The 23,676-nt window shown below is 41.3% G+C and overlaps 1 protein-coding gene across 1 annotated transcript in view; it reads right to left on the reverse strand.

Annotated features, from left to right (window-relative positions):
• TTC33 (tetratricopeptide repeat domain 33) overlaps positions 1-23,676 on the reverse strand; it is a 711,292-nt gene that overhangs the window by 305,132 nt on the left and 382,484 nt on the right. The window contains exon 3 of the mRNA XM_069221386.1: positions 22,104-22,185. Coding sequence (XP_069077487.1) covers positions 22,104-22,185 — 82 coding nt within the window. The remainder of the gene's footprint in view (positions 1-22,103; positions 22,186-23,676) is intronic.

Below are 23,676 nucleotides of genomic sequence, written 5' to 3' on the forward strand. Positions count from 1 at the left end.
TTATAACTAGAGACTTCTTATTTTGAAGTAGCTGGTGACACTACAGACGTGTGCTGGTGACTGAATGCCTTCAGGTGTAGGCACTGTACAAGTGTATTTTGGCTTCACTTAGCTTGATTTGGCCACTAAACCACAGCATCATAATCCAATTTAGATTTAGATACTGTCGAAGAATGAGTGTGAGACCTGACAGCCATTAGGGTGGTCCTCTCTCAAAGCTTTTGCTTACTCACCTCCTGTTCCTGAAATTTGTTTTTGTTGACTTTCGGACTCTGTGCACTTTACCAGTGTTAACCAGTGGTAAAGTGATTGTGCCCACTCTTTAAAACATGGTAAAATTTGTTTAACCTGATAGGCACATTTACTGATAAGTCCCTAGAAAAGTGGTACAAAATGCACCCAGGACCTGTAAATCACATGCTATTGGTGGGCCTGCGCCACTTATTGTATAGCCCTTTAAGACATGCCTGAGGCCGGCCACTGCATTGTGTGAGCAGGTTTTAACTGCTAATTAAACTTGGCAAAATAAATCTTTTGCCACACCTAAACCTTCTTGTTTAAAACATATAAGTCACCCTATGGTAGGCCCTAGCCAGCCCACAGGGCAGGGGGCTGTGTATTTAGAAATTTTGACCTGTACTTTTAAGCTTTACATGTCCAGGTAGTGAAAAACTCTTCATTTCGTTTTACACTATTGCAAAGACTACCTCTCCCACAGGACAACATTGGTTACCTTATTATATTTAATAGTTATACCTGTACTTTTACGTTTTACATGTTCTGGTACTGAAAAACTTGTCAATTCCTTTTTCACGATTGCAAGGCCTACCTCCCCCATAGGATAACATTGATTACCTTATTACATTTGATAACTGTTGTTTGGGAACCAGTTGAAACATCATGTTTAGTTTCTAAAGAACTGTAATTTAAAAACCTCTTTAATAGTGAAGTCAGATTTTAAGTCACAATTCTGAAAATGCCACTTTTAGAAAGTTGGCATTTTCCTGTCCTAAACATTTGGTGCCTGCAAAATGTGTCCTGGGTCACATGACTGGATGTAGATGGCAGTTGGCCTTTATGTATTCCTCCCAGACAATGAGACAAAGGGGGACTAGGTATTGGCAGGATGGTCCATCTTGCCAGGATGGGAGTGGCAGAGTTGTTCCCTGCCCACTTATACTTCAAAATGGCAGCCTCAGCCCACTCACAAAACCAGTCTTTCACAACCCTACACCTCTTGGAGCCTGGGCAGGGAGGAAGGAAATTACTGAACTAGCTCTGGTGAGAAAACTCTATAAGTTTCTTCTGGTTCAAAGCTAGAAACAGATATATAAATAGGACAATCAGACTCTCTCTTCAGTTTACTCCTGGACATGTGGACGACCTCCAGAAGGACTGCCTGGAACTCCAGAGGACTGCCCTGCTGCTTCAGGTCAGCCTTGTACTTCAGAGGACTGCCCTGCGGCCATCAGAGGACATCCCTGCTGCTTTAACCTTGCCTTGCACTCTCACAGGACTGCTCTGCTGCTTGAGGCCTGCTTTTTTGCTTGATGCCAGGACTACCTGAGTGACTCAAAGGTTTGGATGGTTGACCTCCTGTTCTGATCTACAGGTCCTGCTGCAGTGGACCTGCCTGGGCCCTGCTGCTCTCTGCTGGTGTGAGTTCCTGCTATCCAAAAGCTGCCTCACCAGGCCCGGGACTCTTGGTCTCATTTGAGCTCCTCCTGTGAAGAAATAGAGAAATCGTGATGTTTTAGGCTCTTCGCGCTCATGAATTTGCCCGTTTGCACCGAGATCTTGCCACCCACGACGACTGCCAGCACAAAGCTTTGTTGAACCAGACTCTGCAATACAGGGACCCCCAGCAACGAGCGACGATGCAAGATCTGCTCTTTGTGTTATAGCAAGGACAGCCCGTGGTGACTGCCAGTACGAAACTCCAGCAACAACCATCTGAGACACCCTACAGGATCTTTGCGCTACAGCAACAAACTTCCACGTCTGCTCTTTGTGCTACAGTGATAATCATCTGCAAAGCTCTGCCTAATGGTCTTCTCCACCACAAACAGGACTTCTCGCTCCAGACTTTGAGAACATAACTTTTTCAGCAGGTCTGACCTGGTCCCTGTATCTGGCACACGCTTCAAACAGTCAGCCTTAACTTGTGACTTTTCCCCGTCTAGCACGACCAAATGACCGTGAGTGCATTTAGGCACTATGCTTATGTAAATCTTTAAAACTGCATGTCACCAGTTCTGCTCATTGGATTTTTGTTGCTTTGTTCTCAAATTATTTATTTAATTTTACTCAGTTTCCCAAAATGGTGTGAGACTTTTCTTGTTGCTGTGTTTTCACTTTATTACTGTTTAAGTGCTGCATAAATACTTGACACACTGGCCCTAATTACGAGTTTTGTGAGCTGCCTGAACCCCCGCCGGCCCTAATAGGAGTTCACTGCAGGGCCGGTGGGTGAAAACAGTGTTTCCACCTGCCAGCCCTGCAGTGAACAAGGCCTTGACATTGACGCCGGCTCCTAAGAAGCCAGCGCCATTGTGGCTCTGCGGCGGGTGCAGCAGCACCTGTTACGCATTCCACTGTCCGTAATTCAGGCAGTGGAATGTGCGACGGGCTGTGCATGTGAGCCCCTGCACTGCCCATGCCAAAGGGGCCCCCCAACAACCCCATTCTGCCAGCCTTTCGCCATGGAAAGGCAGGTGGTATGGGGACTCGTAATCCCAAGGGCGGCGCTGCAAGCAGTGCTGTCGTGGAGGATGAAAACCACTGGGACCACTAGGCTGCCGGTTTGCGTCAGGCTGGCGGTGGCGGTGGTCCGACCGTGGCGGCTCTACCACGGTCATGTGGGACCGCCACCACGAGTCAGGCGGTCATGCGACCGCCAGACTCGTAATGAGGGCCCTTGTCTCTAAGTTAAGCCTAACTGCTCTTGTGCCTAGCTACCAGAGGATTAAGCAAGGGTTAATTTAGTGACTTTTGTAGGTTACCCTGACAGCGATTGTGATTGTTGCTTCAGAAGAGTCTTCACTCTCCTCAACCAAAAACCCAATTTCCCACAGTAGGTCACATCTGTGTTTGAATTTTTTTTGCATCAAAAATAGTCTTGTTAGCTCTTCTAACATGGACGAGTAGTAACTATCGGTAGCTGGTCTTATTTATTTTTACTAGGGGTCTCGGTAAAGAGTGATATTCTTAGAAAGAAGCCGCTTGCTTGCCTGGGTTCACGGTACTGCCAGAACACAATACACAATACAGGGAAGTGCTAATTTCTTGTATAAGCATAGCTAAAATATAATGGATCAACCACTACACCAAGCACATCTTAAAGGCATAGAAGAGATTAAAAAAATGCTACTTTGAGTTATCTATAAATCACTGTACCCACTTTGCAGAGAGAGGAAAACAATTTATGAAGCAATCATTTTGCAAGATTCCGAGCAGGGTAATCTATAACAGAGACCAAGGAATTAACTTGATTGCACTTCTCAAACTTTTCTTCCATATAAAACTGGAAGAAAGCCAACAATTGCTGCAAACTGTTTTATTGTTCCTCTCTATAACAATTCCCTTACAATGCCCTCAGGAATGTTCAAACTGTTTTCAATGCGTCACCTTGTGCTACAAAACATAAAGGCATGATAGCACCAATGACAACAAAAAAATCCCCTGCGGGGAAATGACAAACAGTGGGATGAAATGCACAAGATAATGCAATATTGCCTATTTTGAATTGTAATTCTTCAGAGATGACCCCACAATATCAGGCTAGCAAGTAGGGCAGCCACCCAAAATCAAAACATATTAAAGTATCTTATTAACTAGTTCAACTGAGAACAGCTGATTGCGCCCTATTTTTACTACAATTCCTGCTAAACTCAAAAATCAATAAAATATCACACTTTTTCGGTATTAGAAGTCCCTTCACCATCAAAGTTTAATACCAACTAATAGTTTGCAGATTAAATATTTTTCAAAAATTCAGAGGACAAGTTATTTTTTTGTTAAAATATGAAGTGTTCGACGGTACTACAGCTATCTGGAGAGTAGGTAATGCTGCTTTCACCGTCCCACGAAGCTGTTATACTATTACAGACGTAATGGGACGTTCAGTCAGTAGATATCCTGGCACAAAGTCATGTGCTCTGCCGCACATCATGTTGTTGTCAGAAGGAAGTTACCCAGTTCAGCTTTTATTTCCGATTGTTGCTCAATGTTTACGAGCAGTGGTTTTATTGTGTGTTTGGATTCGACATCCTACAACCATTATCAAGGCAGACAGGAAGCAGGTATTCGACAAGCAGCATAAAACAATAGCTGTCCCAAATTCTTACCGATCAGCCTGAATGCACAGAGGAGTGTCACCATGTTTTCTTACACTTGCGGGTGCCTGCCTATATTCATCCATCCATAAGATAACCTGTATCTTCGACAAAGAGAAATACGAAACATCGTGTTCTTACAGGCTACTAGGAAAAGGGGCTGCAGAGAGTGTGGGAGAGGAGAGAGTAGGTAGAGGGAAGGGAAGGAAAAGAGAGCGAGTGTGTGTGTGTTTGAGTGTGATAGCGAGAGAGAGAGAGAGAGAGAAAGAAAGAGAGAAAACTCTAGCCATTACTATGTAACATATTTAGCAGATAAATCGGTATTCCCATCTGCTTCTACTGGTCCAGGGGAAACCCAACATAGCCATTGCAGAAAGACACCCACGCGATATGTTGTGTGTAATACCTTGATTTTTACTGTCACAATATAGGAGATGGCACACAGGAGCGCTCAGCCCAGACTATCTTGCTGGTTACATGGGCAAAGCCAAAACCAAATAAATATGCTTACTGTAGCAATTAACCTTGGCTGTCCCTGTAGTTGAGTCCAACCAAAGATGAGGTAATCACAAGAGAAGTCAGACCACGATTCACATACTCATTGTTAGCCACAGTGAATGAATCTTTATTTCTGGGGATGAGGTTCAATATCAGGTCTTTTCCTTTCACTTGGGAATGAGACAGCATTAGCCTCCAAAAATAATCATAGTAGTTTGCTCGATTTCTCTAAGGTTTGGGCAGTGGAACAATAATCCAATAACTGAGTGAAATAGTGTTAAGTGTTAACTCAACTGTCTCTGTGGGAAATATGAGGCTTAATATTTAGGTGCGAGTGTAGTTAAAGGTGAGACCACCCCACAGGCCTAGGAGATGAACTCTACTTGTCCTCTAATTTACCCACTTGACTGGCAGTCCTAAAGTGGCCATCTACCATGTGTCACCCACTTAAAGCTTCACTACAGTTGCATGTATCTGGCTTCTGAACAACTTTCCTTCATCTCTAGCTCCATTCTAGGTTTCAGAGATGGTCAGGGATCAAGAGAACTATACAAACGATCCTGCAAGTGACTCAAGTCAATTTAGTGCAAACTCGTCCAGTCCATGAGTGTCAGTGGGTCATCTCCCATTGCTAGAGATGCCTCTACTGAGCTGAGGATTCTCAGAGAAATACAACACTTTCTTGCAGAACAGACAAAGTGGAATGACTTGGCTATTAATCACAAATCTGCCTTGCTTGGCAACTTGTTACTACTTCTTGAGTGCTGGCTGTAATTGTCAATACCACTAGCATAATATGCTTGTTATCTGGTAGTGCTAAAGAAAAACTAACTCAGGAATCGAACATGAAAGCCTATAAGGGGCTCTAAGGTTCAAATCAACATGCCATGTTCAACTGCGGTAAAAGACGCCAGCAAGTCAATCGATATGAGTGGATAAGGGTCTCCTTTGTCCGATATGAGATGCATATCATCCAGCATCTTTAATGCAACTGTTTTGATGCTATAGCCTAGGCAGAAGAAGATGCTATAAGGAAATTACAACATTCTGTTGATTGGCAGTGCTTTGCTCCACAGCTTTCCCTTAACACAACAAATTATACAAAGTTGGATTGCAAAGTAGATCAGGATCAAAATTGTTTTTTGAGAATAGAGTGAATTAGACAAATATTTAGACAGTGCAGAAAAATGTTGTGAGTAACAAATACAGCCATTTGCGATATTAATCAAGACAATTGTTATAGATGTGTCCTAAATTGTCTTAGTGGTGATGCATTCCAAGGATTTGAATCTCCCAGAAGATTTCAAGTAGCCTCTATACCAAAGGACATGGCAGAGTGTGCAAAAAATTAGGTTTCCAAACAGGGATCACACTTGTCCACCTGTGAGTTACTTCAGTACTTCAAGGAACTGTCCGGTCTGGAAACTGCATCATATCTGCCAGATACCATAGAAAGGTAGCTTTACGTAACGTCTCGCACTTTGTAACGAGAAGTCACTGAACACAACAATGGGCTACAAATCTTTATTATGGCCTAACCTTATGTAATATTACAATGATTAATAGAGTGTAAGCAATGTGAATAAACAAGTGAATACAAAAAAGATAACTAAAATTCTAAACAAATCTTAACAAAACTCAATTTTGGTTTCTGTGGTTCTGATGAGATGTACCCAGTACCCTCACAACTAGCTGCCTGGTATCTTTGCAATCCGGGATTTGTCAGCAGTACAACCCATGTGCTTATTACCCATCTTTTGGAGTGCCCCCTAAGCAATGCAATCTCTTTTTAAATAACAGCTAAAACATAGACTATTCATTTTTTTTTTTATAATTAGTAAAAAGCATGATAACAGGCAGTTCTTGCAATACGCAAGATGTCTTTGAAACAAAGTCATGGGAATTACACATTTCACAAAGCGGTGGAGCAGAGCAATATAGACTCCATCCTTTACATGTCATTATTGTGCAAATACGCATTTGACATTATATTTACTGTGTACCTTAAATAATGGTAATATATGTGAATACTTAAATGCATTAACAACATGTAACCACTGGCTGAAGCTTTATAATGTATGCACTAATATTCATTTGAAAATGCTTACGTGAGTTCATTATTCACATTTTATATTTACATTTCATAAGTAAACATGCATTTTTTTTATTTGTGTTCTTCATTTATTTTGAAAGTTTTATCTGTGCAGGTATGGCCTTAGATTCAAAATGTACATTAAAGGTTTAGTTAAAGTTAGCCTGACTAAAGGCCTTATTTTTTTTAATTTATTTTGCTTGGTTTGTGTGTTCTTTCTTTTGCAGTTGTGTTTCAAGGTTTCAATTGTAGAGAGAAGGAGTATTGTTATATGTATTAGTTTTGCTGATGGTAAAGCCTGAGAAGAGAAATCTTCGCAAGAGACATGAAGATCTAATGAGCAACTGAAGTATCCCATTTATTGCGTTCTGGGACTGGGACTGGGGGATGTTCAAGGATGCAGTAATTGTCAGAGTTCTGTGGGATGAGAAATTTAGGTGAGACGATTGGCTCCTAATTGGGAGAGAAGAGATACGATTGATGTTGAAGGGTTCTGTTTTTTTAATTAATGCTTACGTTGTAAGAAGTTAAAGCAGCCACTGCCGGAATGGCGGGTCAAACCGCCATGATTGTAATGAGGGCCTAAGTCTCTTATCTCTTACTATTGTTAGGTATGTAAGAGCAGCAATGCCTAGAGTTCATCATTTTACAGACTCCGCTATTTTTCGCTAAAAGAATGTCTAAAGCAAGAAGATTTTTAAGAGTCATAGCTCTATCCGTAGCCAATTCAGTATCTATCAGCGGTATAGCCCCTGAAAAATCTGTCAGTATGTTATCCACAATAGTAGACAACTTTCAGATCTTGGTGGAATTTAAGATGACTCCCACTGAAGAAATCACCACACCAAATATATCTCACACTATAGCAGAAAAGGTCTCCCTCCTCTGTCTCTTATGATGTAATTCTGTCATTTTCGGAAACCTTTTCAAATCCTCCATCTGGTAAATCTTTGGGAATACTATCCCCAAATAACATGTCCCATACCATCCTCTTGGAAGACGGTCAAAGCATGAAGTCCACAAATATAATATATCCCTGGAATCGCGGGGTCCTGCCCATTCAACATAACTGTCCATTTACTATGAAACAAAAACACATGCCTACATTCACTCGTACCCACAAATAAAGTATCAGTGTGTGATTTTGGCCTATATATACAAAGCTTTCCTACGTGTAATGCATCTAAAGCTAATTACCCTTGCGTCTAAATTGCAGTGTAAGCATAATCATTTTTGTAAGTCCTTTTCTCTAAATCTTTTTCTATTTTCTCCTTCAGCGCCTTTCTCCTGTCATCAGTGTGATCTAAGAAGCTTTTCTCTAATGGTGTAAGCAAACATGTAACATTATTCTTGTGAGCATAAGCTGCCCCAAACGTTAGTGTAGGTTCAAAGAATCTTCTAACTTATACTATATCATTATCCTTAGCTACTCTACTCAAGTATCTAATAATAGGAACAAACGAAAACACGAGGTCAAGATTAGAGTAGAAATACTGAATTTACTCCTGGTTATAGAACCTTGTTAGTAACAGACTACAACTTATCCTGTATGTTAGTGGAAGACTATGATAGGTGACTCCTTCCTCCTCTGATGAAGGAATCTGCTTACACACAAGACAATCCTTTGCATCCATCATCTCAACATACTCACTCAAAAAGTGATAGAAAACACTAGAAGAAAGTTCTCCTTGAGCATTAGTAAAGTCATGCAAATACTTCTCATCTAATTTAAATCTCTCTAAGACCGTTAATGTAGTAGTCTCAAAAGCAGAAGTATGGTTGGCTCCTTTTACATCAAGAACAGACATACCCACAATCAACACTATAAACAAAATTCCACACATAATTGCCAAACCAATGCTCATATATTTACAGCGCCTAACATCCCTAATTTGCTAATCTATATCAGCCATGATATGTAAAGAATCAGAAAGCATAAGTATCTTAGAAAACGTGCAGCAAAAATCTTAAAAAGAAATTTCTTCTTTCCACAGTTCAGTTTCACTTCCTGGAACCCTTCTCCTTTGTCAAACTCAGCTAGTAGTTTGTCAAACTCAGGTTTCAAAAGTCAAATCAGGTTATCAATGTCTTTTCCAGTTACCTTCAACAGTCTGTTTCTCAAAAATATTTCCCAGATTGTTTCAACAGTTCAGTTCATAAATCTTCTTCAGGTTACCTCAAAATACTGACTCGGAACTTCCCTACCAAAACAAAAAGACAAACTCTTGTTGCCATTCATTTGTAGTTGCATACGCCCATTCAGGACCTGCGTATCTTCGACTTGCTATTTTCTTTCTTTTCAACTTCCAATCACCATTCAACTCTCCATCGCTTAGTTCCTCTTTTCTCGTAGTATCTACTTCTTCCTCTATTGTTTGATCAACAATCACCTCTTTCCTTTTCGCCACTTGTGAATTCGTCCACTTGCTTCCTTTCCGTGTACCTTCTGTCGATATTCTCTTCAGAAGAGAACTAAAGTCCTTTTCTTTCCCTGTGGTGTTTTCTCTTGACAGACCTGCAACTGGTTCAGGAGGAGTCGCATCACCTTGACCTCTTCCAATGTGGCTCAAATTAACCACAGTCCCTTTCCCAGCATTAACTGCTGACAAATGACACATCGGTGACAGACTGCTTCAGCTGGTTGTCTAACTTGGGGTTAAACCAGTCAATTTTGAACAAATGTACCATGGCATCCCTACCAATCTGTACCTGACAATGATAGTACTGCGCCATCTGAGACAAGAGGCTATTTGGCAAAACCATCTGACCCTCCTCAGATACGCACAACTCATCCTGTCTTTGAAAACATTTCATTTTGCTCCATGACCTTTTCTCTTCCTTGTCGACATTACTCTGCAAATTTTTTAACTCTTCTAAAGTATCAACAACTTTTAATGCAAAACTAGAACATGTTGCATCCTATTCAGGTAACAATTCCTACTTGTCTTTGAACGATATACAGTTCAATGCACAAAACCTTGCGACTTTATCTGCATATCCATTTCCTAGTGACACATAGTCCATTGACTTTAGATGTGCACTACATTTCACCACAGCAATTTCTTCAGGGAGTTGAATCGCATCTAACAACAGAAAACCTCTCTGTGACCACAATTGACCAAAATCATGAACTATTCCTAATCCATATTGGCTATCTGTGTAGATGGTGACTCTCAATCGAGCAGAAACATGGCATGCCCTAGTAAGAGCTACCAATTCCGCTATTTGCGCAAAATACACTCCACAAAGCCAGGAAGCTTCTAAGGTACGTCTAATCGTGCACGCTGCATATCCTGCTCTCAGGGTCCCTGTGCTGTCTCTCACACAAGAACCATCAATGAAAACAATTTGGTCATTTTCTTCCAATTGGGTATCTCTAATATCAGCTCTCGGTTTTGTGCACAACTCAGTTTCTTCGAGACAATAATGTTCAACATCCTCCTCATTCTCAATTTCTGTAGAATCACTTGGAAGTAAGGTTGCCGGGTTCAGCACTGTACATCTTTTCAGTGTCACATTTGGAGCACCCAAGATGCTCGTCTCATATCTAGTCAGCCTAGCACCAGTCAAGTATTGGATTTTCGTCCTGGTCAGTAAAATCACAATCGAGAGAGGGACCATTACAGTCAGGGGATATCCCATCACTCCTTCACACTGTGAAAGACTCTGACGAACTGCGGCAACTGCAGGCAAACAACCTGGTAAGGCTGCTACAACTGGGTACAAAGTAGCTGAAAAATATGCTACTGAGCGATGAGCACCTCCATGGACCTGGGTCAAGATAGACAATGAACATGCATCACGCTCATGACAAAACAATGTGAAAAGCTTTGTGTAGTCAGGCATACCCAACGTTGGAGCTCTGCACAAACTCTCAACTCAGTGAACGCCTTCATCTGATCTTCATCTAACACTATGGGGTCTGTGACATCTTTATGAGTCAGCTTCTGCAATGGCTTTGAAATTTCTGAAAAAGGTGGAATCCATTGCGACAATAGCCCACCATTCCCAATGATTGCAGTATCATTGTAATCCTCTCTCTGGATATTTTCCTCAACCCTTTCTCAATCTGGTGACCCAAATACTTCACTACCTTCTGACAATACTGCAATTTCAGTGGTGACACTTAATGACCATACTTTCCCAAATGATTCAACAGGGCAATCAAGTTGTACTTACACTCGTCCCTTGTCTTGGATGCAATCAATAAGTCATCAATGTATTGCACCAGAGTCGATTGGAAAAGCAATTCTAATGACTCCAAATTCTTAGTCAAGATCTGATTAAATAAGGAAGGTGATTCTTTGTACCCCTGAGGAAGTCTGCACCAGCAGCAAACTCTATCTAAGAATTTGAAACTGAAGAGAAATTGACTATCTTCATGAAGAGGCACAGAAAAGAATGCTTGTGACAAATCAGCCACTGTGAACCATTCTGCATCACATGGAATCTGGACCATTATTACAGTTGGGTTGGGCACTACGGGACAACACTTAACCACTATGTCATTTATTTTTCTAAAATCTTGAACAATTCGGACCTTCCCACATGGCTTCTTCAAACCCATTATTGGTCAATTACATGGGCTGCTCAACACCTCCTTCAAAACTCCTTGGTTCACAAAATCTGCAATTATCTGAGCCACTTTCATCAGGACATCTTGTGTCATGTTGTACTGGGGAAGCTGCGGAAACACTGCATTCGGCTCCACTCCTTTTATTAAACCCACTTCTTTCCCTGTCAAATCCCACACATTTTCTTGCACTGTTCCTTGCAAATCAGAATGAAGCTTTCTCACTGTGAACATCGGGAAAAACTCAATCAAGGGGTACTCCTCACTTGTAGTTTCACACTCAGTTTCCAGGGCGGGATCTTCCTCATCGTCACTATTTGTCTGGATCTTGATTCCATCATTCGAGCAAGTAATCAGACATCTTGTCTTACATAGCAAGTCCCTTCCCAGGAGGGATACCGGACCCGAATCGCAAACTACAAACTTATGCAGTCCCTGGAAATTTCAACTTGCACTGGACCTGTAATCGGGTTTGTCAAATACTGATTCGCTACCCCCCACAACCTGAACTATTCGACTTGAAAGGGGCAAATTCGGAACTTCTGCACTTCTCACAGTAGAGCGTGTAGCTCCTGTGTCTACCAGAAGTGAGACTCTGTGATTCATAACCTTGCCTCTCACATAGGGTCCTCTCTGATCTACTTCTAGAGAAGTCACAAGCACAAATGGCTCCTCATCAGAACTATCACTCATCCAGTCACCACTTATTTCATTCTCACTGTGTAACGGGAATTGGTGCACCGCGTTACTACTTCTGTCTTGTCTCTGACCTGTGACCTGCTGAGGAAGCATTATCTTTTGCTGCTCCATCGGGGCTTGCAGTATCTGCAATTGCTGTTTATGTACCATGGGAACCTGCTGCTGCATTGGTTGCAATTGTGACACTTGTGCTCAGGGCATTTGCACCTGCTGTATGGGCGGGAAATTTTGCACTTGATTCACATTATTCTGGAAATTTGGATTTGGACCTCTCATTCTCAGTCCTCTCACATTTTGAAATGTATTGACGTTGTTACCTTGCTGAACTACACCCTCTTGCACCATCATCGGCCACTCCCGCTTCCAGTGTCCCACGGCTCTGCAAATGTGACACAGCAATAGCTTCTTCATTCCCTGCACATCATTCTGAACCATCACAGTATTCGAATCCAGACCGCGATTCATATTACCTCCACGACCCCTACTACTCATCTGAAGCTGGAACACGGCATTTCCCTGCTGCTGTGGCATTGGTTGCACAAAAGTCCCCTGCACTCCTGTTTGAGCTGCCTTAATTTGCATCACCATCGCCCTCTCTTTCAACTTTTTCAGTTTCAACTCAATTTCATCACTACAGTATTTTGCATACTGCACCACCTCATCAACTGGCGTGGCTTGCCAGCAAATCAAATGACTCTTAATCATCTGACCTTTCTCAGGTCTCAGTCCCTCCACAAATATGAACACAAAATGCAACATGTCCTTCGGCTCAATGGCTTCCTTGCCACTGTATTCCTTGAGCGCCTTCAACAATTTCTCATAATACGCATGTATCGATTCCTTCACCTCCTGCACTGTCCTGTCAATTCGCTGCCAATCAATGTTTTTGGGCGCAATCCTCGTCTTTAGGAACTCACTCACCTTACAGTAGTGTTTCAGTACCTCAGGAGATGGTACACCTGTACTCTTATCTCTTTCTGGGTCACTTATAGGCCAATCTACAGCTCTTTTACATTCAACCCACAGATCAGCTGGAACCACTATTTCCAGTAAGGTATTTAAGTCTTCCCACAGACATTTCGAGAGCTTCACAAATCTGTCCGTCTGCGAATACCACTCTACCGGCTTTTCCCTCAGCTTTGGATAATCGTTTGTGAATGACAGAATATCACTCCTACTCCAAGGGACATGAACAAAATTTCCTCCTGGAATGTCTCTCATTTTTAAAATCTTTACTGGATCCTTGTCCTGTTGCACACTTTCAGGCACCTCTAGAGAATCTCGTTTCCTTTTGCCTCTTTTTTCTTTACTCATCTGCCTTCCCACTTTTCTAATGATACCCAAACCTAAGCACTCTGCGATAATTCTTTAAGGTGTGCCTTCATTTCGGCAGACCTCATGTGTTCAAAATCTTTTGCCTCAAAATCTAATCAGTAGCTTCTCTTCAAATGCTTTGTTTTCTAAATTTCTACGCCATGCTTCTCTACCAAATCTGCTAATCTCTGATGTACCTTGCTCACCTCTCTTGTGATTCTCGGGCATAAGTATCCTAACTCTGCCTCTGTGTAGGACTCTAATCTTTTCCCCCTCATTGTTCCCTGAACCAGTTCGCCTGCTTCCATGCTTGATCTGACACAATTTATCTGCTCTTCTCCCTTAGAAGTTGTCTAGCCACTCAGTCAACTGTTGAGCTGTCAATCCCTGTAATGAAATGTTACTTGCGTTCACCGGTGGCACCTGTTGTACCACTGCATTTGATGTCTGCGGTGTCAATAATTTCAGGCTCTGACCTGCACTAGGTCCATTCACGGCATCTGGAAGTGCAATGAGTGGACTGAGATCTAACAATGATCTCGATCCATCAAAGGTATGGCCCATAGAAGAGACTACCTGAGCTTGCTCATTTGGTCCCCTTCCTCACTAGACTTTGGGACATCTGTCCTTGTTCACTCATGCTTGGTTTCTTCTGCGCAAATAATGGTACCATTGGACCAACAGTAATCGGCAGCGATATTGCATCTGGGGCTGCTCTAGCACCTGAACATTGTGGGAGAGTAACTCCCATGTTTAATTCATAATTGGTGTCAAGTCTGACTGTGTCCCTGTTATTGGCATAAATCTCAGCATCCCCTGTGGTTGTACCTGGGGCAACAAAATCAGGGTCGGCTCAGTCTGAACCAACAGTGGTCTTGGAACCACTTGCTCCGCAGGTACCACTAGGTTCGAAGTCGTCTCTAAGACAGGCACATCAGATTCTCTGTATGGGTGGCGGATGCATCTGTGCCTGAACTACTGGAGTAGTCAACACATTAGGTACTTGCACCACACCCTGTGTCTGGCTAGTATTAACCTGCACTGCGCTCACTGTTTCCAACGTCTGTGCTGGGGCTGTTGCATCAACACTAGTATTCACACCATCGTTGTGCACCACATACGGTGGTGGTCGATCTCTCAGTATCTGTGTAACAAGATCTTCAGCATCAGAGTCCTCCTCCACTATGGAAGACTTTCTTGCTTCCTTACTCTCAGACGGACCCTTATTAGACTTTCTAGTTGCCTTCTTTCCTTCCGTCTCATCCTCCTGTGTAATGGCAGGAAACAATTTAACATCCTGCAACGTCACTGATCTTCACTTCTTCTGTTCCCAATCCCATCTAGCCTCTGCTAAGGACTTGTCTACTTTTCTTACTCTCCTCTCGAATTTCAGTTGCTGTTGCTGTCTAGCCACCAGCTCCCAAACTGCTAATGCCTCAAACTGTGCTCCCAAACTACTAATGCCTCAAACTGTGCTGGTCTCAGAAGGGGCTTTGATTCCTACAGCGCCATCCACAATTGTTCCAAAATTCTCAAATTAAACTTCCCATTCTCAGGAAACGCTAAGCTCCCATTTTTCTCTGCTAACGTGCACCATTGCTTTAACCAAAGACATGGGGTGACCCCTCGCTCTTCCATTACCATGTAAACCGGTGTACCCTCTGGTGGTGTAGGCTCCCCCACATTCGCTCTAATGTACATATCTCCTTTAGGGCACTCTTCAATGCCTTGAAAAACTTCATATTTTCTACTTTTTGTGTATTCAAAATCAAATCAGGAAATTACTTTTACTCCCAAGATTCCTTTCACCCACGTTCTCAACCAATCGCCTCTCACAGATGGCTGCCAATCTGTGCGCGACCCTTCTCACTAACCAACCTATCCCAGCGCGGCTCTAATGACGTCACACTCACACGTACTATGTCTGACAAAGTCTTGCGGCTCATCCTCCTAACTCTATTTCTCTCAAAACAAAGGAAAAATATTGCGAGCACTAACCAAAACTCAAAACACCAAAAACAAATCTGCTGGTTTAGTACAGGAAAGGTAACACAATCGCTTCAGAAGCCATACGGATTTTCACTGATGGCCCTTTCGCTCATGCAGCTAGTCCTCTTTCTTGGTCTCCCAGATTCGCAAGCAAAATTCGACCTGCAAATTTTACTCTCAACTGATCAATGGGTCTGTCCTGGTGCACATAGGATTCGCCAAATCTCAGTCCTAATTTTTTCTCTCGCCCACTTTACTCACACACTGACTCGTTGATCACGCCCGATCAACCTACTAAACCAGACAGATTACAACATATAACCAAGTGTGTCACACACTTTTCAATATACTTCGGAGTCTTAGGCCAAGCAGAGTCCGTACATCAACAACCACATGTACAGTTTTTGAGCATAAAGTGCCACACACATGTGAAGTTCAACGACTTCCTTACTCTCATACTGTGGAGTACGCACACTCCTACTAAAACTTCATCCAGAGTACACAGACTCCTTAAATTCCCTCACATAGGTCACAATTCACCTGCGATTTGCATAAGCTGTGCAAGCGCAACCTATCTCTCTCCTTCTATCACTAGAACGCCGAGAACATACCCAACATCACTAGCAGGATCCAGGATCTGGGAAAGTCATTTCTAGACTCAAGGGAACATCATTTTCTCTACAAATGCCATTTTGAAAAACAAAATCCAAGTCTTAATGATAGTAAATTCTTAATGAATCAATCTTAAACTGTCACCATAACCAAGAACACCGGTCCATCAGTCTATTACCACAACTGTTAACACCTGTCACTTCGTCCTGGGCAACTATGGTAAGCTATCAAAGAGACTAACCTTTAATGTACCACCATAACTGTTAATCACCCTATACCAGACACTTATGGCAAGCTCTAAAAGAGACAAACCATCAGTCTGCTACCATAACTGTTAACAGGTCAGTCCTCAGTAAACTTACAAGGGGACGCATATAGGTCGATTAACCTTTCGACTCGTTTAAGATGTTCTTACCATAGCTCCAATATAGGGAACAACAATCAATACACAATAATAAAATAATCATTAGTCAAATCAATAATCAATAATCAGTAGAGTCAGTAATTGTCACACACCATGACTTTTCAGCCATGAATAACCACACCGTTAGTAAAAGTTTAGTAATTGTATTTCCCTTATATTAATTGATCTTAATCATCAACTCAAATCAAACTAATTTAATAATGCTTGGTAATCAACAAGTCGCAAGAAACATGATCTAATCAAAGCTTAAATCAAAAGACATTCCAATGCACTACACAAATCATTAGTAAAACCCATTTCAGCAAGGCTATGATATCCATAAAGTCAGCAAAATAGTTTGTCAACCATTTGTCTCTGCAATTCGTCAGTCGTCAGGTGAATAACCTCAACTAACCCATATTAACATCAGCATGCGGGGCTTCATGCAAAACAATTTAGAACACAAATTTTGGAAAACATCTACCTACAGAAAGTATTAAGACAGCGCAGATAGAACCTGGAAAGAAAACACATAAAAATGCAATTCAGTCATTGTCATATGGACCTATCCACAGTATGGGTCAGCAAGCAGAATCAGTCTTCGACCTCAGGTCATCAATCGATCAACAAAACCTCAGGCTCTCAGACAGAGAGTATTAGCCCAATGACCGACCAAGTCTCTTCTTCTTGACAGCGGTCTACCTAAAAATCTGGATAATTCTTCTCTGTCACGTTGTTATATCAAAGTCACCCAAACTATCCCCTAATTTCCAATTGGTTAATTAATCTTACGTTATTACTCTGTTCAATAGTGTCCGTATACCAAATCTATGAATTCTAATATTTCACACTTCACACGTCGTTGATTGGTCTGCTTTACGATGTCCTTATCATCTGGCTTGTCAGGTATCAAATTTGTTGTATCTTCGTCTCCAGTCAGTGTCTTCATTATTCGCGTCCTGGGAAAGTACACCTCATGCACATTACACACATTTGGATACATTACCTGTCCGTCAGTTTCCTTAGAAAGCTTCTGCTAAGCATTTATTAAAACAATGAACATTTCACAGTTAGTTCACTCTGTCAGCATTTTTCATTAAACGCATACAGCTTCTGCATGAAGCCTGGCACCTAGGCCAAGGCATTTGCTAAGTTGAGGCCTACAATTAATAAGCAAAGCATAATTCACAACCCTTAATATGACATATTACTACATTAATCTAATTCATTTTTCAATAGGTTATATGGATTAATTATAAATTAGTACATTTCGTGAATACTGGTGGCCATTCTTCGAGGTCACATTTTCAAACGTGCACATTATTTTTCTACGTTATTCATTTTTTTACATAACTAATTTTTCAAAATACGTAAACATTTAATTCAAAATTCTAATTAAGACATCTGCTTCAGCACTATTGACCAGCAGGTGATGCTATGAACATCTATACAATTCTGACAATGAGGAAGTGAAGAACATGCAACTAAAATTAAAGAAAGATGTGCCATGTCTAGAAAAAGGGCACCTCCAAGACACAATAAATGTATGCAACTTACCATGTTCAATTGCTGAAATGGCAGTCGAAAGACAACCAGGATGGACTGTCTAACAATTAGGTTTGACCAGAATTTGGAGAAAATGCATTCTCCTCAAGTGCTAAAGCTGTAGAGGGAAGCTATTAACAAAGGAACGTTGCAGTAATTCTTACAGGAAGATATAATACAAAACCAATGAAGACCTGAATAATATCAGTCCTAAAGACCAGTACCACTAAGAAATTTGGTAATCTAATTATTAGCAGCATCAAACACATTTTGTAAATGTAAAATACATATTTATTTCCTTCTTCCTAATATGTCAAGACAATTAATGTTACCTGCTGGTTAGAGGTTATCATGCAAGACTGAACTGAAAGGGGCTGACACAAAAGGCCTAACCTCTTGATTTTTTCTTCTGCAGCACAGGTCGTTGCTCCCCTCCTCAAGCAACAGAAATTATTTCTGTGCAGCGGGTCATGTAAGCATAAGTTCTCTTTTATTGGTATTCAGCAAGCCACACAGAAGCCACTATGGATCCCCCTATGTCTGACATATTCACCACTCATTTACCTTTTGAGAATTAACACCAACAACAATTCAAGAATTTTAACTGAAATCATTTTTTTTTCCTTTTATAGTAATTCGGCACCACCACTAAGGTGGCATCTTAGGACTGCTACCTTACCAGCACTTACTGGGTGCTTTCTTCCCTTACCTGCCAATGTGCTCATGGCAATTTGGACATTATTCAACTGCAATGACTCAAGGTCCAAGTATAGTGCATATGTGACCTTAACTGAAAACAAAGTGATAAAAAGTGCCCACACAGCAGCACAAGTGTGACTGAATTCAATGTTTCTATATATGTGGAACATGAACACAGCCCGTAGAACACCCTGGGCATCAGTAGTGTATGAAGGTACTACTCATTGCCTAGGCAGTGGCGTAACATTAGAGGCTGTGGTGCGGAGGGGGCCCGAACTTCAGGGGGCCTCCTAAGCACATCCAACTGTGCACGGGCAGCAGGCCCTTGTCCTGAGCACTCCTGACTGGGTCGCAAGAGGGGGTTCCATATACTCTGAAGGGGGGCCCCTTAAGTTTTGCTACACCACTCTGACTAGGAACAGGCCAAATGATGTGCAGAGACCAGAGAGAAATATAGAGACAGAGGGGAAAACATCTTCAAACTTAGCTTACATTAAATAAGGCATTTATTAGGACAAAGCCCTGAACGTACAACAAAACCAAGGGTGCCACTAAGAAATTACTACAAGCACAACTACATACAGTTGAGTCAGAATGTAAAATTTCCAGTTTGAGGCTGAAACATCCTGTAAAATGCAGTAAATGTTACGTTTCCCAATCCTTTGGATCACCGGTTATTATTGACATTTGAAAATACATTTTTTGATATGTCTCTCTTTCCCATGAAGAAAGCTTTATTTTGAACTGATGAGAAATATTTAAATATTTAAGACTATTAATAAGCAAACTATAAGAAAGAATACGCGTAAACAATATATATTTGTTTTAAATATGAAAGGTTACTGTGGTTACAATTAGACTTTGACAGTGTTAATCATAGAAAGTGAGATAAAGCACAAAATAGTCACTTAAGTACATTATGACTTAGATATTAGTAACTCAAGACCAAAGCATAGCTATATTTAACTCCTTCAGTGCATTTGATGGAATGGTTCCTGCTTGCAATTTCGCCACTGGTAGATCTGCAGTTTGTGTAGCTGCAGGTGTTTGGTGAGAAAACCTTTTTTCGTACTATCTACTCTAAATGAGTATCATTTCCCTGCATGAATGTGTTTTTGTAAATGGTGTCATAATAGCTGCATGTTTAGCTTCTGTTTTATTGTGTGTGAAAATCTCCTTGCATTTGTGTAAAATGTGTATTGTGTTGTCTTGTGAGTATTTTTTTATGTTTTTCCTTTCCAGTGGGATATCATTGATGCTTGCTGTGTCTATGCAGAGTAGGTGCTGGTGTGTCTAGCTTTCTGTGACAAGTGAGTGGTATTGTTTTTGAGTATATTGCTCTTTGTGATAAAGCCACACTTTGTTTGCTACTTATTTTACACATAAGGTTGTTGGTATGCTTTTGAATCTTCCTCTGACAATGATTATGACACTGACTCTTCATCTGAGGCAAAGGAGGCAGTCCAAGATTCTAGTAGTGAATTTTCTGTCTGAGAGGAATCATCTGATGATGAAGCAAGTCTCAGTGAGGACAAGGTGCCTCTTTTAGAGGAAGACACTGATGTGCCGATAGTGCAACAAGTGGCATCTGGATTGCAGCCTGGAGCTGCAAGGTTTCCCACTAGAAAAGCTGAGCTCTGAGTTTAACTTTTTTGATGGGCTTGATAAGGAAGCCGCTGCTGTCTTCATATTGGTCTACTAATCCCTGGATGGCAATAGCTGTATTTCCTGCAACCATGAGTCGTGATCTGTATTTGCTTCTGCTCCAGATGCTGTATTTTGTTGATAATGCTTTAGCGTTGCCAGACGATTACCGTGATTGCAACGGCTTTTTAAGATTTATCCTGTCCTTGATCACTTTGTAGATCCCTTTTCAGAGACCCTGGATGTCTAGTTTTAAAACATGTACAGATTTGCTAGGTTTCCCTAGGTGCCGGCTGAGCTAGAACCAAAAATCCACAACTAGGCACACTTCAATAAACAAGTCAGTTTTCAGTAGAAAAATGTGATGCGTCCATGTTGTGTTTTGGGACGCTTCCTCTAGCAGGCATTAGGCCGACCCACACAAGTGAGGTACCATTTTTATTGGGAGACTTGGGGGAACACAGAATAGCTAAACAAGTCTTATTACCAATTGTCTTTCTCTGTATTTCTGCATCGCAAACGTAAGACAGTGTGTAAGAAAGAAGTCATTCTGAGAACTGCCCTCTAATTTACATGTTAGTATGGGTACCCACAAATTCAGAGATGTGTGAATAACCACTGCTTCTAAACTCCAAATATTGTGCCCATATTGGAAATACATAGGTTCCTTGATACCTATTTTTCACTCTTTATATGTTACCAAATGAACTGCTGTATACCCTGTGCACAATGACAACACATTACAAGGTGCAGCTCATTTATAGGCTCTGGGTACCTCAGGTTCTTGGGGGGCCTACAAGCCCTATGCAGCCCTGCAATCAGACGGGTATATTGCTTTCAAAAACTTGCCATACTTGAAAAAAGTTACAGATGAAAACATAGACAGAAATGGGTGTTTTTTTTCAACTCAAATTCAATATTTTTTTCATTTCAACTGTTACTTTCTATAGGAACACAAATGACTCCTTGCTACATTCAGAATTTTGTCTACTTTTCAGAAATGTATAGCTTTCCGGGATCAACTATTGGTTTCACGCTCATTTCTGTCACTAACTGGAAGGAGGTTGAAAGCACAAAAAATAGGAAAAATGCAGCATGCCCAAGTAAAATGCCAAAACTGTGTTGAAAAATGTGGTTTTCTAGTTCTAGTCTGCCTGTTCCGGAAAGCTGGGAAGATGGCGACACTTTGTTGATGCAATTTTCAGGAAAAACCAGATTTTATCTGCAGCACTTTTTCCCATTTTTCCCCAAAAAACAAAATGTTGCAGTATTTTGGTTAATTTCTCGGTCCCCTCCAGGGGAATCAACAAACCGTGTGCAGTTTTAGAATCCAAAGGATGTTGGGAAAAAAGGACGCAAATTTGGCGTGAATACCTTATGTAGACAAAACTTTATGGGGCCTAAGCGCAAAGTACCCCAAATAGCCAAAAAAAGGCTTAGCATGGAGGGGTGTGGGGGGCAGGGAGGCCTATTAGCGAAGGCGTTGAGGAACCTTAAACTATTTGGTATCTGCATAGGTGCATAACCCACTGGCAAAGTGACCAAAGTGCTGAAAAGACAGGTGTTTTGAAAAGTTTCCGGAGAACTGCAAACAACAGGGATAGGCAAGAAAAAACACATTTACATTTTGCAGTATATAACTTTGCTATAATATATTTGCTAAAACATGTATAAAGATTACTAGCCGTACAAATATATTACCTGGGACTTCATTTCATACAATGCTGCATCCTCAGGTGTTAACTGAATTGCTTCATCCCATTTTTGGACTGCTTCTCGGTACCTGAAGGGATAAAATAAAGATACATTTTGATAATATACTGCAAACAGTTTCAAAGGATTTTCTAGCATTACACACAATTCTAAATAATTCACAAACATCATTTTACATATGATCTTCTCAAGAGCATATTTTTTTAAGTTCCAAATTTAGCATGCAGAATCAATCCAGACACAGGGCCTTATTACGATCTCGACAGAGGGGTTTCCTCCATCACAAATGTGACAATAGACTCTCTGCTGTATTATGATCTCCATTGAATATAATGGGATCATAATACGACCAACAGTATATCTGTCACATTTGTGATGGAGGAAACCCCTCCACCAAGGTCGTAATAAGGTGCATAGTGTTAAGCTCTCTTTGGAACTACGACCTGAATTATCCAACAGAACATGAGTATCCCTCATTCATACTTGGAGGGCTGGAATCTGATTAAAATGGGATTCAATGAATATGAAGGTTATGCTCTAAAATAGCAACTCTTTAGAACTCCAGGAGAGTCGTCAATAACTGTTCATTGTGTTACCTTGCAGTCATCTGCAGACGTTGCAAAAAGGCTCCTCCTCAAGGTCCCTTCTGCTAACCTAAGCAATGGAGAACATTTTCCAATTGAAAGGTGATGTAGAGGCAAACCAAGTGATGACCATGCATTTATGATTCGCAAGATGGTCAGCAAACAGAATGGGCAATCTTTCTTCTCAACAAGTGGAGTATCTGAATAGACGATTGCCACGGACCTGCAGATGAACACTTAGAAAAAATGGAGATCGAATGGGAGAGCCAATGATGTCTGTCTGAGGCTGCACCCATTTCACGTTGAACAATACCTGGATGCTAGAACCCCTTGAGAATGACTGGCACTTAAGACTGGAGGTAGAGATCAGCAATTCAGAGGTGTCCCAGTGAAGTACACAGATGGTGTGCACAGGAAACCAGTGTTCAATACTAGGCCACTACCTGGAGAAAAGAAATGCAATAGCAGCCTTCTTGGACAGATTACTTCCCTCGGGGTTATTAAAAGCTCACCAGGTGGGAGTTATGGTCAAATGTAGCAAAACAAACTGTGAAATGCTGAGGGATCAAAGCAAAAGGCCCCTACTTGAAGAGGGGGTTGGAAGTGCTTCATTACTCTAGATCTGAGTTGTCTACAACAGATGTTTCCGCCCTGATCAATGAAAATGAGTCCAACCTTACAATTATCCAAGTCACAAATGTGACTGTGTTAGACAGCAATGACAACACCAGAATATCATGCTTCATCAGCGTGACTAATCTACTGCCTGCCATAACAGTAAAATAACCTTAGCAACCTACCGCCACATTTCAGCATGAATTATCATTCAAATATCGGATTTAAATATGTTTTGGTAATTACATAATTCAGTCTCCAAATTGTTGCCTATTAGTGAAACACAAAGGTGTTGCCATCACATGCATTCTGTTCTATTCTATGAGTTATTGTGTTGTGCATGTCTACCTGGAGGCCTCCAA

This window comes from Pleurodeles waltl, chromosome 1_1 (assembly GCF_031143425.1).
Source record: "Pleurodeles waltl isolate 20211129_DDA chromosome 1_1, aPleWal1.hap1.20221129, whole genome shotgun sequence".
Classification (NCBI taxonomy): domain Eukaryota; kingdom Metazoa; phylum Chordata; class Amphibia; order Caudata; family Salamandridae; genus Pleurodeles; species Pleurodeles waltl.